Below are 16056 nucleotides of genomic sequence, written 5' to 3'. Positions count from 1 at the left end.
GTGTCCCCGGCAGGGTGTGCTCAATGTCGTTCATGACATTGAGCACACCCGCTGACTGATATCATTAACGATATCATTCAACGCCAGGCTCTCCTCCCCCATTCCCCAACATGCAGCAACCTGACGACATTGTCAGGTTGGCCTGCATGTTTACCCGATGAACGATGATGACGAACGACCCGTGGGAACGCTCTTCGTCGTTATCGTTCATCGTTTTTGTGATAAAAATGGACGATAAAGTGGACGGCTGAACGATAACGATATCGCTATCGTTCAGTGTCCACTTTAATCGCCCAGTGTGTACCCACCATATGGTTACTCAATAGCTGTTATAATTGAGGCGCTAGATTTGTTCTGTGCATGCGCGATCGCAGTCGCTGGCTAGCAGATGCCCAGGATGGAGCCCTGACGCCTGTTTTTTGGCCGGAACTCCCCGTAACCATCTACAGTGCACGCGATAACAATTCATTCGCAGCCCGTGCGCAACGTGGCTGGGACACATGCATGCGCAGACCACCGTTAATCACTCAACTTCGTGAACATTGGAATAGCGTTCAGCTGTGAATCAGGCCCTTCGTTCAGTGATGGAGATACATTACAACCTGGCGACTGGAGAAAACCTGCATTATGTCCTTTGGTCGCCATTAAAATCTGATTACATTGCTAAATGCTATGTCTGAAATCACTGAGATGACAATAACCAGGTACAGTTAGGCAGGGAAGCTCTCAGCAGGGAATAAGCTAGTCACATTTTCTGATACACACACCTATGGTGTAATGGCTGCATCCAGGTTGGTATAATCCTTATGGGAATATTGACCATAAAACAATGACAAAGAAAATATCAGCATGCTTAACAGTGTTTTATAAAAAAAATTGTTGGCCCCTAACTTTTGGATACATGTATGATAAAATAAAATTAAAAAGTTAATTCACAAGAATAAAACGCAGACATGGCTTCGTTGAGGCCGAAGAAAAAGGTTTTTGAAAATGCTAAAACCACCTTTGGTGTTGACCCTTTGCAGATCTAGTTATGCCTATGTGTGCAGTCCACGTCCATGGATTGTGTGTATTAATGTACGCATTAATGCCATTAGGGGCATTGTATAAAGAGTTTAGGAAAATGAATGTTTATCTTCTTAAAACACATAACAGCCTTTAAAAGACTTCTAAAAAAATTGAAAGTATATTTTTCAAAGTGACAACTTAGGGTCATTTTTCAAGCTCATAAATAACAATATGGCACAAATGCCATCAGAATACATAGGAACTAACTCAGTAATATATTTAATAAACCAATAAGTAATAAATCACGGCATGGTGCGACTAGAAGGGTTGTTTAACACGCAAGGAGACTAGATGTATGAGGACATACCTGTATTAGGAGAGTACATCGCCATAGTGGGAGGGAATAAATAGTGTGCGCATAGTGTATGTCACATGCTTTAATGAGCACAAACAGTCAATAGAGGAATTGGGGCAATTCAATTCCAGGTGATGTTACATCACCTTCACTTCACCTTGCACCCCATAGGATTGAACAGAAAAATATGTGAAGTTAAGGTGAAAACCAAATGAAGTCAGGGTGAAGACAAGGTGATATAACAGTACCTGGAATTGAATTGCCCCCAATGAGTGCTAGATACTGTACATAAAAAGGACATATAAAAATCGTGAAACTGTGTAACTGAAATGTAATTATCATACAATTATTGAACAAAATCAACTACAAAACTGTGCCCCTCTCTCTTTGTCATTTTAGGCATTGTTTAAATGAGCTATTTATGGTCCCCTCCCTCACTGCCCGTATATATAGCATGGGGTGTGTTCATTAATAATACTGGCACAGTGACCCTGTGTTGTAACCTATATGTTGTAACCTGGGTACACATCTGAAGAGATGATGGTTGTTCATACACATGAACAACATCACTGCCATCTAAAGATATATCTGGCCGGAGGTCGCATCGCGCCACTCTCTCCGGCGGCACCTGCAGCAAGTATACAGGAGGTCGGTTGACTGGCCGCACACACAGCTTGATGCACCAATATATCACACATATAATAGGCATCATGTCTGTGACCGACGTCGTCCACAGACATATCGCTGGCACACACTGGCAGACGCACACACGAAATATCGGCCGTTCAACTGATTGCCCAATATATCTGACTGTGTGTAGCCAGCATTAAGCTGGGTACAGATTAGACGATATGTCGTCCGATCTGGCCGGACGCTGACGATTCGCGCTCCCGTCGGACGGGCGATATTGTCAGCAGGGGGCATGCTGCCGAATGCAGCATGGCCCTCTCGCCAGCGCTCCCGGCAAGAACAAGTGTGATTGCACTTGCTGATGTCGGGACTCCCGCCGGGATCTGCCGCTCACAACATCGGCTGGGTACATACCGTTAAGTGTGTACTCAGCTTTAGAGGCGGACAATGGCATCACTTGTAGTAGAAGTAGAAATGTACCTGTCATTGTTACAGACCATTTAATAGTTTACAGGTAAGAAGATACTGGAGTTTGCAGGAACTCCTGATCTGCAAACTTTGCTTGTTAGAGGGATTAGGATGGCCACCTAGCAACATCCTATGGACTTGGGCACTAACCTGCCAGCAATAACAGTGAGGCTGCACCTGCCCAGCAGGCTAGGTCGTGCACAGGTCACACGCACAATAGCAGCTGGGGGCGGGGCTACTACTGAATGAATCAGGTTTTCGGAAGCTTACTGGCAGCAATCCCAATGACTACATCACCTCAGGGTTAATATTGTATATGGTTGAAAGACGAGCAGAATAATATCCACCCTCGTCTGAACTCACTGAATAGTTTATTTAGGCAAACAGTACTGGTAAACCGTGTGAAAGGCAAACCCTGAAAAGAAATAACATATATATGATCTGACTTTCCCATCTGGATTGGTTTTGTTTCCCAGTAACTGATAAGGATAGAAAGCATTATTGTAAAGAAACCTCTGATTTGAAAGTAAAGTAATAGAGAAAATTGAGGCTTCTCAGTTTGTAGGGTCCTCTGTAGCCAGTCTGTGTTCTTTTCTAGTCTCTGGGAGGGCCTACAGATGTGTCCACATACATCTAGCCTCCTTGCACGTTAAAAAACAGCTAATTCAGTCTTTTTCGTGTGCGTTTTTCCCTTACAGTGTCTTATTCGTAGAGCTAATAGGACACACAAGCAGCTTCTGCTGATTAAAATATGCGGCTTGCCTGTATTCTGTGTGTGACTAAGATGCATTTAAAGGGGAAAAGTTGCACAAAGACACTGGGGGGTCTATTTACTAAGCAGTGTTAGGAGACAGAGTGAAAAGTGATAAGAAAGTGATAAGGTGCCAGCCAATCAGCTCCCAACTGTCAATTTTCAAACACAGCCTGTGGGAGCTGATTGGCTGGCACCTTATCACTTTCTTATCACTTTTCACTCTGTCTCCTAACACTGCTTAGTAAATAGACCCCTGGGTGTTACAGAGTCACACAGTGCTCACGCGTCATTTGTAATGTGACTTGTAGTTCACAGAGGAAAGATGTATGTGTACACACCTGTACGTGAGTGTAAGAAAAGCTAATGGACTAAAGCTGGGTACACAGTGATATATATGTCGCCCGTTCTATCCATAGAGCATCGCCGGGTGTGTACAGCAGGTACGTCTGTGAGTGGCGTCGTTCACAGACATATCCGATCTGCAGTGCAGCACAGCAGATGACCCATATATCTGGAAGATATATCTTGGGGGTGACAATGCTTTGGTCATGGGACCCTGTCAAGCATGTCCAAAGGCTGCGACATTACATCCCTGGTAGTGTAGCCCAGTGCTGATTTTAAAAATATGGGGGAACCTCACGTCATTTTTCCCCCGAATTTTAGAACCAGGACCAGCTCACAGAGTCTGGTGCTGGTTCATTAAATATGGGAGACCCATGCACATTTTAATCCCCATATTTTATGAACCAGGACCGGCTCACAGAGCCCAGGGCTGGTTATGCTTTTGAGGGGGACCGAACAGTTTTTTTTAATCTATCACTTTACATTTTACACTATACACACATACAGCCTGCATACTGTACATCTCACTGATGTGTGCAGGCTGCATGTTCCGGTGTGTTTGGCTGTGGTCAGACACACAGGGAACAAGGGGAGAAAACACAATCACATACATCATTGGAAAACACAATTTAGTGAAACACGATTCTTGGTAAATTTACTTTTTTCTGGACAAACCCGAGCATGTTCGTGCAAAACAGGTCATGTTTAATCTCGCCCAGACACGACTCTTAGTAAATTTACCCATTAGGCACTAGTTCTGTTAAGTCTGCTCAAGTGAGTCATTTTGCTATTGTGCAATTTGTAAAATCGTTAATGTATGACCCTTTAGAAGGGAGAGTTATGTAGTGAGAAAGTCTATCAAGGGAACAGAGGGCCTGATTCAGACCCGCTCGCAAGCGCTGAGCGCTCGCAAGCGGGTCGATGTTGGCCAAGTGCGCATGCGCATGACGGAGGCGGCTCCGTCGTGCGCATGCGCGAGACCCGAATAACGACGGCCAAGCCGTCGTTATGGGTCTCGCACCAAAGGGGGCGTGCGGTCGATGGTGATTGACAGCACGTCCCCTTTGGTGGGCGTGCCAGGGGCGTGGCTGCCCAGACGGAGGCGCCTACCGTCTGGGGCCGGCCCCACTGACATCACTAGTGATGTCAGTGGGAGTGCTTTTGGCTCTGATAGAGCCAAAAGCACGCCAGGGCTTGCGGCAGACAAGACCCTACCACAAGGGTCTCGTCGCAAGCCCGATGGTCGCGATGGTCTTGACCATCGCAACCATCATTTTGGCCACTCGCTATAGCTGTGGGTGGGTACCCACAGCTATGCGAGCGGCCAGGAGGCCGCTCCAAAAAGTAAGAGGGACGGCCCTGATTCAGAGCGATCGCTCTGTCAGAGCGTCCGGCTCTGAATCAGGGCCAGAGATTCATTTTTGCTTTCCGTCTAGTCATGAACATACAGCAGATGGGGCGGGGTATAATAGGGACACCCAGTGCATCCTGGGAGAAGATTTTTAACTGTGTGGTGCCCGTATGACTCCATCATCGACTATACCCCAAGGTATCCCTATGGACCCTGAAGTAGAAATGTTACATACCGGATTGGACAGGCATATCGTCTAATGGGTACGCACGATGGAGCGACCCAGCTGCCGACACAGGTAGGTGAAAGGCGCTGGTGAACAATATATCTGGGGGTTGTACATCGGATCGTGCAGTGTGTACCGACCGCTCGATATATCGTACCGTCGTACCATCGGGCATCACATTGGCGGGTCACCTAGTGTATACCCAGCCTTAGGCGGAGGTGTCCTGGCAGGTACAGCCACCCTTGCGATCTGGTATTAGGATTCCCATCAGTAGTGTGAGAATCATCAGGAAGAAAAAGTGTTAGGGCTCTATGTGCTACAATCCGCATTTATTTTAAATGCAGATTGTAGTGTGATATTTTCTACTAAATTCGCATTGCGAATACAGGCAATATCACAGGGATTTATTAAGAATCCCTTACAGGGACAGAGCTTGCGATAAAGCTCTGTCCCTGCGAACCCCCTCCGCAGCCTTATCACTGTATTTTTCGGGAAAAACACAGTGACAAAGGTGCTGCGCATGCGCCGACCGTCCACCGCTAACCCCCGCGACCCCCCCTCGCGGCAGAGCAGGAGTCCGGTAATCGGGGGAAAGCCTGAATAACGCCACCTCCAGGTGACGTTATTATCACAGGGCATCCCCTGGCATTTTTTCACAATTTACTTTTAGTAAATCTCAGGCAGATTGCAATTCCCATTACAATTATGGGAAATGTGATCTGCTTACTAAACATATGTGATAATTAAGGCTTGGAGTAGAATTTTACGAATTCTACTCTAATTGTCCTTTAGTAAATTTAGGTGAAACTAAAATAATGTGAAATAGGTGTGAAAACACCCTTTTTAACTTTATTTTAGTAAAAATAATGTTAATAAATAGAGCCCTTAGTGAGATTGACCAACAATCACATCATCCTACTGTATTTTAGAGAATGGGTTTCCAAATGTTTTTGCTTCCTATAGGCCATTTCAGGGAACTTTATGTCTGGGCTTGAGCTGGCATCCCTGTGAGGATTTATTTATTATAAGGGGGAACGTCTGGAACATGAGCCTACCTCAGAAAATATCTTATGATCAGAATAAATTTTTATCTCCGAGTCTGAGGGATTATTTTCCCCCGCAACGAATACCTGAAGATGACAATGACAGTGACAAGCCTCTACAAAGTTTTTTTTAGTATGTTTGAGTCTGCTACAGACAGAGGAAAAAATAGATCTGTGACAGAATCCATCCTCCTTCTCTGGTAGAAAACGCCTACGTCACAACGTGACTTTATAAACACCACTGTCCCAGTTACTGCCTCAGACTCCCCCTCTACCACAAAAGAGGGAATTGAGGACTATTCATTATGGGAAGGACCAGAAATACATATTTTTATTTATTTTTAATACCAACATATTATATGTAATATGGAAAAAAAAACCTGACTGATTAGAGTTTTACCTCAGAACTGAGGTAAATTGTTCATCAGGTATTATATAGATGTGTACACATACATCTAGCCTCCTTGCACGTTAAAAAGCACTTCTAGTAGCGCCATGCCGTGGCGTGACTCAGTAGTGCTGACGTCTCTTCGTGTGACTTTTTCCCTTCAAATGTGTCTTAATCGCACAGCGATGCGAATAAGACGTACAAGCAGCTTCTGCTGATTAAAATGCTACGTTACAGTGTCAGCGGCTGTGACCACTGTAACGTAGCATTTTGCATGCAGATATAGCCGCAGTCGCACACAGAATATAGGCATGTCATTTTAATCAGCAGAAGCCACTTATACATCATATTCATATACTGTGCGATTAAAATGAATTTGAAGAGGAAAAAAAATAAAATCGCACGAAAAGACGCTCGGCACTACCGAGTCACATTGCACTCACCTGTTATGTGGAATGCGACTTGTAGCACAGGGAGGATAGATGTATGTGGACACATCTGTATGGCTGAAGGATTTCTCATTCCCTCTGAAAAATACTATTCTCAGATGAGGGAGTAGTGGACACTGATTGAGCCAAGGTTTTTTTATGTCCAGTTTAACAATATATGAGGAAAAAACAATGAGTCAGTCAGAGAGATCCTCTATCCTTCAGCACTGAGGGATAATCTGCCTCAGTGTCGACCATTTATAGTTAAGAAACATCGGTGGTAACTGCAGATGCAGGGTCAGACTGGCCAACAGCGGTACAGGGGAAATCCCCGGTGGGCCCCACTGCCTGAGGGCCTCATCCACTCCTCTAGGGTTAGAGCAGGATCATGGATGAATTTGGGTGCTTGATTTGTTTCTATGGAAACTACTCCAAGATCAGCCCTCCTGCCAACGTGGATGATCCTGACACACCCCTGTCCCTCTTTTATAGAGGGGCCCTGTTCTTCTCTGCATGTCTAATTGTTGGCCAAGTCCTTCTGTGATGGACCCCTTTGGTGGCTGGCCACACTCATTAAGCTTGGGCTTCTACCACTTCATTCCTTGGTGGGCCCTTTACACCCCAGACCGACATTGTACAGATGGCAGGGAAATCAGTGAAATTCTCTTCAAAAAATGACTATTTTACATTCTATAAATAATAAATAAATAAAAAGGAGTAAAAACAACATAAAACATGTTTCTCATAACTCAGAGAAGTAAAATGGAAAAACATAAAAGGTGCACTTTACCTTGAGGTACTGTGCAGGGTGGTGGAGCATTTAGGCGAAACCCGCAGTTTATGCAGAAGTTGGCTTGTTCTACTGGAGATTCGTGTTTGCAAGATGGACACCTCATTTTCTACAGTAGAGAAACATCCAGCATCCAAACTGGTGCTCACTTCAGCAACCTAATGCACAGGATTCAGATGGTCATAAAGTCATAAGAGAGGATGAGTCATCTAGAGTTACATTACTTTCACTTTCACTATACAGAAAAACTAATCCAGGGGATTTCTTCCAATTCCAACAGCTTTTAACAGCTTTCCACACAGGACAATCCCCTCCCCTGATAAAGTAACTGGCTGTGACTATTGCAGCCTTCTAATGAATACTTGCCTTATAAAACTAGAACTCAAACAAAAAATGCTGAAATAACTGTTACTAAATACACACATTGCATGAAGTCTCATAACATCACAGTGGTGGTTCTCACAATTTCTACAAGGTTTCAGTGCTGTGGCAAAAATCAAATCAAAATAAAAAATTACAGGACAGAATAATTTTCTAAATATATATATATATATATATATATATATATATATATACACACACACACACTAATTATACACACACATATATACATTAAATATATTTACATTACACACATATGTACAAATATATACATGGGGTGGTGCTCCGGCTGCCCGGAAAAGTATTCAAGTCTCCCGATCCGGAGCTGCTGCTGCTGCCCACATCCGCCGCGGGCTGCTGTGAAATGGGCGATCCGGGCTGCTGATGGCTTGATTTACACTGAATCGCATCATTGTAGACCTACCCACCGGCACTGTATAGCGGGGGACACAGAGACACGATCATGTATGTGTGATTGATGTATATATATATATTTATATTCAAACACACATAATTGCCTATTCTACTGGAATGGCCGGGAGGTTCCTGAAAATCAGCATTGAGTTAGTGGGGGCGGAGCTACGATGACGCAATCATGTAGTGTGTCCCGTCCCCCCCACACTCCTCTCCTAATTATGCGTCACCCCCCTCACTGTGCCGACCTGGCTGCCACTCCCGGAGGGCGCAACCAGATTGTCGGCACATATGCTATACAGCATGAAAACTGCATTGGTCGTATACTGAAATTGATATAAAGTGAAAAATAAAACATATAAAATACTACTTCACTTAAACACAGACCATGCAGGACAACACATAAGTAACCCACTATACAAACATGACACAGGGCCTGATGCAGAGATGGGTGCAGTAGCTGCAGCAGCTGTGCAATAATATGCTAATGCAGCATGAGACGTCTTGTGTAAATAGACGCCTCGCTGCTGCTTCCAAAGATGCAGCATCAGATCATGTGCGTGAACATCGGTCATCTGAGTTACCCTCTGGTTGCTCAGGATGACCGGGGAACGCACACTGCTAAATCCAGCGAAGGATGCAGCCACTGGCATCAGCACGCCCAGGAAACCGGTCCGACAAGCCTCCGTTTTCTAAAATGCCAGCCCTCTCCACCCATAAATGGCTGTGGCTTAGGGAGCACTGTGACAGTCGCAGACACAGATCTGCACATGTGCACAGACAACTATGGGAGATGTACGCAAACCTGATGGTTTATGTACATCTCTGAGGTAAGGGCCTGGATTGCAATTCTGCTAATATGCACGCAACTCAGTTACTAATATCAGCGGTGATATGCCAATAATTGCATTTGCATTGCCATCACAGCCTAACAGAAGGACGCCCACCTCCTCTTACAGCCGTAACACTTAGCAGAATAGCAAAACCATCGGTACAATTGAGCACCATCGGACCCATACGCACACTTGCACAAGCCCTGACCTTACTCAGAAATTGCTAACAGCCACACACGCTATGAGGCCTCACGCTGCGTATGGCTATGCAGTGGATAATTTAAACACGCCCCCCCCCCCCCCGTCACCACCCACATACGGCACTTCCTGTCAATCACTACGGGATGGGTCTGCGATCACAGTGGTTGGTTCGCGCACTGTTATGCGTAGGCAAGCGCAGTGCAAAATAATCAGTCATTTGCTTGCGTATTAGCAACTGCGATCCTTGCTGATTCAGGCCCTAGTCCCACAGTTCATTTAAGAAGGGACATAAGCCAAAGCGGTCATTCAAGGAAATAAAATGACTCCTAAACACAGACATGTCCCTTCTCAGACCAACTTAAAATTATATCTAAATTAATTGTTGTTATCGTTTAGTTATATATAATTTACAACCAATTTACACACCGCTGTACAGAGAATTTGTCCTTCCCAGCAATTCAAGATTCATTGGAGCTTTAATATCTAAATTCCTACACATACAAGCTCACACACATACATGCCAGGCTTAGATTGATTCAACTAACAGTATGCTTTTCAAATATAAAACTGCACAACAGAAAACAACATACATCACAAAGCATGTAATGTACAATCAAAGTATTGTTAGATAACTGCATTAAAGATTTTGAGCATATTTGAAGATTATATAAAATGGTATCCAGAAGGAAGATCTACAGTGTCTAGACAGACAGTCAATAGGTTGACTGGGTCAAAATGTCAACAGGCGATAGTGACTTATGTCGACAGGGACAAATGGTTGACAGGGACAAATAGGCGATAGTGACTTATGTCGACAGGGACAAATGGTTGACAGGGACAAAAGGTCAGCACACAATTGGTCAATACAGAAAATGACGTTGTGGTTGTTCATGATTTTTCGGGTTAGGTTTTAACTGTCGACCATTCGACCCTGTAGACCATTTGTTGTCAACCTATTGACTGTCTATGTAGACACTGTTGATATTTTATACTACACACACATATAAAATAACTTAATGTCTGTTCAGCTCTAACTAAACAAAAGTGAAATACACTTTCTAAGGTAAATTCCGATCATCCAACAAAACTAATCAGTACACAATTTATTGAAATGGAATGTCCCTACCATCTCCCCAGTTATTCAAATTAGAGAGAACATCTGTCTACTGATTGTGTAAGCGGTCAGCTACTGTCAGCCAAATACACAAACTGCCCATCATTCATCACTACAACAAACCAACCCATTTGGTACCAACAATCATTCCTTGGTCAAATTCACATAGATCACATTTCTTTCCCATTGTAGTGTTTGGGCTGAACAACTGAACCTCTTGACCATTTCTAAATACTTTTATGCAATTAGTGGCTGCCAAATAATTAGTATATAATTAACCTGCTCGTTAATGGAAATATCTAAAGGGTCACTGACTGTATGTAACGACATACTTGTTAATTCCGCGCGCTACAAGTTGCATTAAACACTGCGTGAGGGACGTGCGAGTCAGTTGCACCAAGCGAATTCATAAATATTTCGCCAACAGATTTCATCATTATATGAAATCTGGTCTTAACAGGTGATTAGTCTGTATCATCTGTTAATTATTCTTCATTTACGTGGTACCGCATTATTTTATTTGATATATAGTACCAATAAAAGTTAATTCTTATTACATATACAACTATTCAATAAGAGTGCCCCAGCAACTAGCCCTAATTTTTTTCTTTTTGTTGTTTAACATATATTGGGCTTTGGGAGCACCACCAACCATAATAAATGATATAATTAGCCTAGTAATGTCATATGGTTGGTCATACTAATGAGTTTATGGTTCTGTGCAGAGTCTCTCCTTTCTTTTTTTAATATTAAAAACAAGCTGTAATGCTCCGTCAAGATTTTATTTTTTTCTTCTGTCTTTACTCACTTTCTCTTCATCTCTCTCCTGCAACTATGTAGCACAGCCCCTCACTCTCTCGTGTAAAACTCTACACAGGTGGAAGGAGCCAAAGGTCATACCACCTGTCAATACATTCCAACGAGACAACATTTTTATCAGCAGTCAATTTTATTATATAGATTAAGTGCACTAGCAGATATGACAGTCAGCTAGCCTAATCAAAAACAAGAAATTGACATTTAAAAAGGCTCCATCATCATCCCTTATTTGCAACTGCCCCTGACGACCCGCAACAAATACACCCGTATGCATGGAAAAGCTGTATTTATCAGAGTCTGTATAGATCCATAATTGTGCAAATACACCTTTACTGTACTTAGACTGCATTAGAAAGCCCTCATCCAGGGGTAAATGGTAAATTTCACAAATATGCAAGGGCACTTATGCGTGTACCCACTTTTCTGAGCATATGTTGTGCAATTTCACGCATGTTCCAGCTGGCGTACTCACGCTGCATCAGCCACAAGGTATTTAATGCAACAAATTAAAACTAAAGCTCAATTACAATTTTAATAATATCTCAGAATGTCATGTTGTGTCTAGCCTACTTAATTAGCCTGTAAAATAATTAGCATGTGGTATTAAAAGAGGTGAGGCGCTAAGACACTGATTTGTGTTCTGCCGCAGGCATTCTAACCTCAGAAATGTTATTTGTGCGATTGTGCCCACGATAGGGAAAATGTTACACTAACGGTCTAAACAGGCGAGGAGCATACTCAGGGGAGTATATTTACTAAAGTGACAGTTTTTAGAAATGGAGATGTTGCACATAGCAACCAATCAGATTCTACTTAACATTTATCTAGTACCTTCTACAAGAAAATATCTAGAATCTGATTGGTTGCTATGGGCAACATCTCTACTTCTAAAAACTCTCACTTTAGTAAATTTACCCCCAGGTAGTTGTGTCTGCAACATATGTCTGTCTAACATATTTTTATTCATTGTCCACACCCCCAATATTGTTATACCTAGCCATCAGTGGGTTAACCATTGATGGTTACAATCGATGGTACCAACGGTGGTTAACCTCGATGGAGTGTAACCATCTGCATTAAACCATCAATGGTATTGACCACTGATAGTCAGCTCTACTCTGTTAGTCAGCCCTGCTCTATTGGGCAGCGAGTCAAACAGATTTCAGGGCGGGGCTTCACAAGTAGCGCTGGGGGCAGAACTATACTTTGTGTCCCAGCACGAGGCAGGGGAAAGATAAAAACTCATTAGGGGGCTGTGCCATCGATGGCAAAACAATTAACCATCGGTGGATAACCATCAATTGTTGTAACCATCGATGGTCATCCCTAGTTTTACCCCTCCCCTGATAATGTCCCATCCAGTAACTGCCACATTGAGGTGATTATTACCCATAAATACTATGGCTTTAAGGAGATTTCAAGGAGGTAAAGTGATAATGAGATGAAGAAAAAAAAATGGCACTCTGCAAGGGTAGGCAAAGTGCGGCTGCTGTGGAACTGCACATCCCAGCATGCCCTGCCACACCTTACCTACACCTGCTTTACTGAACGGCGAGACCTGAAAGCAGACTATGTCATCCTGATAGAACCCAGGTAATGTCCTTCAGCAGTGGTTGCCAAACTGGGTGCCGTGGCACATGCAGGGGTGCCATGGGTTGGTGGTCCAGGAACAAATATGGTCAATGTGATAGGCAAAACCAGTGCTGGCAGCTGAAAATTATAAAAAAGTGGACAAGCAGTAGTGCAACCCTGTTCACCACCACAAAATGAACCTAATAATGACAGGTAACCACAATTTACTTCATTGAATTATTATTTTTTTTCATAATTTCTCCATAAGAAACTTTTGTCCTAAGAGTGCCTTGAAAAAATGCTGATAATCTAGGGCGCTGTTATTCAAGAACGTTTAGGAACCATTGTCCTACAGTATAATACACAAAGGGGTTAGGGTATGGAATGCTGGCAGTCTGGATCCCGGCTGTCAGAATCCCGATACCGGCACCCCGACACTTGTTGTGGGGGGGAGCAGTGTGGTATATTCTGTGGGGGGGGAGCAGTGTGGTATATTCTGTGGGGGGGGCAGTGTGGTATATTCTGTGGGGGGGGGAGCAGTGTGGTATATTCTAGGGGGGAGCAGTGTGGTATATTCTGGGGGGAGCAGTGTGGTATATTCTGTGGGGGGGAGCAGTGTGGTATATTCTGTGGGGGGAGCAATGTGGTATATTCTGTGGGGGGGAGCAGCGTGGTATATTCCGTGGGGGGGAGCAGCGTGGTATATTCCGTGGGAGGGGAGCAGTGTGGTATATTCTGTGGGGGGGAGCAGTGTGGTATATTCTGTGGGGGGGAGCAGTGTGGTATATTCTGGGGGGGAGCAATATGGTATATTCTGTGGTGGGTGGGAACAATGTGATATATTCTGTGGGGGGCGGGAACAATGTGGTATATTCTGTGGGGGGGGAGCAATGTGGTATATTCTGTGGGGGGGAGCAATGTGGTATATTCTGTGGAGGAGCAGTGTGGTATATTCTGTGGGGGGGGAGCAGTGTGGTATATTCTGTGGGGGGGGAGCAGTGTGGTATATTCTGGGGGGGGAGCAATGTGGTATATTCTGTGGGGGGGAGCAATGTGATATATTCTGTGGGGGGGAGCAGCGTGGTATATTCCGTGGGGGGGAGCAGTGTGGTATATTCCGTGGGGGGGGAGCAGTGTGGTATATTCCGTGGGGGGGAGCAGTGTGGTATATTCCGTGGGGGGGAGCAGCGTGGTATATTCCGTGGGGGGGAGCAGCGTGGTATATTCCGTGGGGGGGAGCAGCGTGGTATATTCCGTGGGAGGGGAGCAGTGTGGTATATTCTGTGGGGGGGAGCAGTGTGGTATATTCTGTGGGGGGGAGCAGTGTGGTATATTCTGGGGGGGAGCAATATGGTATATTCTGTGGTGGGTGGGAACAATGTGATATATTCTGTGGGGGGCGGGAACAATGTGGTATATTCTGTGGGGGGGGAGCAATGTGGTATATTCTGTGGGGGGGAGCAATGTGGTATATTCTGTGGAGGAGCAGTGTGGTATATTCTGTGGGGGGGAGCAATGTGGTATATTCTGTGGGGGGGGAAAGCAATGTGGTATATTCTGGGGGGGGAGCAATGTGGTATATTCTGTGGGGGGGGGGAGTAATGTGTTTTTTTCTCCTGTGGGGATGCACAGGACTGATGGTGTGCCTTAGAACAGGAATCCAGAAAGCAGCAGTTGATTTTGCTGTCCCTAATCCTATGGTTATGTTAATGTAATTTAGTCATAAGGTAGTCTTTTCATTTGATACCACGCCCCTTATTGTGAGACCACACCACCTTTCCGCCAGGGATCACGCATTCTTAACATTCTGTACTATTGTGGGGTGTGCATGCATTTTGTCTATTCACACTGGGAGCCTCAGCCCCTACAAATGGCCCTGCCTGTCATTTTTCAAACACAGCCTGTGACATGGCAGTTAGGAGCTGATTGGCTGGTACTTTCTCTCCATTAAAGGCTTAGTAAACAGACCCCCAAGTCCCTGACAAAGCTACATCTGTAAACCACAAAATTCATTATGAACACAGTACTCACTAGCTACCAACTTATATTCAAGTACACAGGAGTGGCACAGCTAATCATGTGACTGAACTTTGAACTAGAATCAACAACTATGCTGATTTATGATACAGAGAAATAACCTTACTGCATTCCACCTTACAGTCAGGAGCTACATTATATTACACAAAAGGAAACGAAACAAACTATTGCACATGACTAGAATCATGTTATTTCCCGGCAGCAGCACAGATATGTCTGCTGTGACAGATGGGGAGACATGATGCATCATCTAATGCACATGAACAATTGCACCCACCAAACACTGTACAGTTCATAGCACACAGCCTGCAGCTCATCTTCAGCAGCGCTTCCGTCTTCACACACAGTCAGCAGCAGAGCATGTGACCCTCTGCAGCCAATCACCGCTGAGTATGTAAATATATTGCTCAATATGAATCCTCTTGTATTAAAGGAGTACTACAGAGTCCAAAACACATTGATCAAAACTTAAGAAAATCAATTTAAAAGTGGCTTTTACAAATCAACATTCTACTTTAGTTATATGCTGCTGCCATTGGATATGCAGTAAATGCCAAGTGCAGTAACCTTTAGCTGTAATAATCAGCTGTATGAGCCTTGTTTGGGATTTGTGCAGAGTTAGTTAACTCAGTGGTTCCCAGACTCGGTCCTCAAGGCACCCTAACAGTCCAGGTTTTCAGGATGTCCATACTTAAACACATGTGACTTAATTAGTACATCAGTTTGATTATACCATCTATGTACAAGCATGGATAGCCTCAAAACCTGGACTGTTAGGGTGTCTTGAGGACTGAGGTTGGGGACCCCTGGGTTAACTTTATTTTCAGCTATGGAGCTAGGAAACAAAGGGCTCAATTCATTTAGTCGCGGCCCACAAGTAAGTGCAGCTATATGCTGCACTT

General features: G+C 44.1%; 1 protein-coding gene across 1 annotated transcript in view; it reads right to left on the bottom strand.

The window, feature by feature from the left end:
* RNF213 (ring finger protein 213) overlaps positions 1-15497 on the bottom strand; it is a 282285-nt gene extending 266788 nt beyond the window's left edge. The window contains exons 1-2 of the mRNA XM_088448501.1: positions 15432-15497; positions 7784-7941 (exon numbers count right to left, since the gene is read on the bottom strand). Coding sequence (XP_088304627.1) covers positions 7784-7889 — 106 coding nt within the window. The 5' untranslated portion in view covers positions 7890-7941; positions 15432-15497. The remainder of the gene's footprint in view (positions 1-7783; positions 7942-15431) is intronic.
* Positions 15498-16056: the final 559 nt, after the last annotated feature.

This window comes from Taudactylus pleione, unplaced genomic scaffold (genome assembly GCF_031769625.1).
Source record: "Taudactylus pleione unplaced genomic scaffold, aTauple2 ptg000456l, whole genome shotgun sequence".
Lineage (NCBI taxonomy): Eukaryota > Metazoa > Chordata > Amphibia > Anura > Myobatrachidae > Taudactylus > Taudactylus pleione.
The sequence above is the reverse complement of the archived record's forward strand: the minus strand, read 5'-3'. Positions and strand labels throughout refer to the sequence as shown.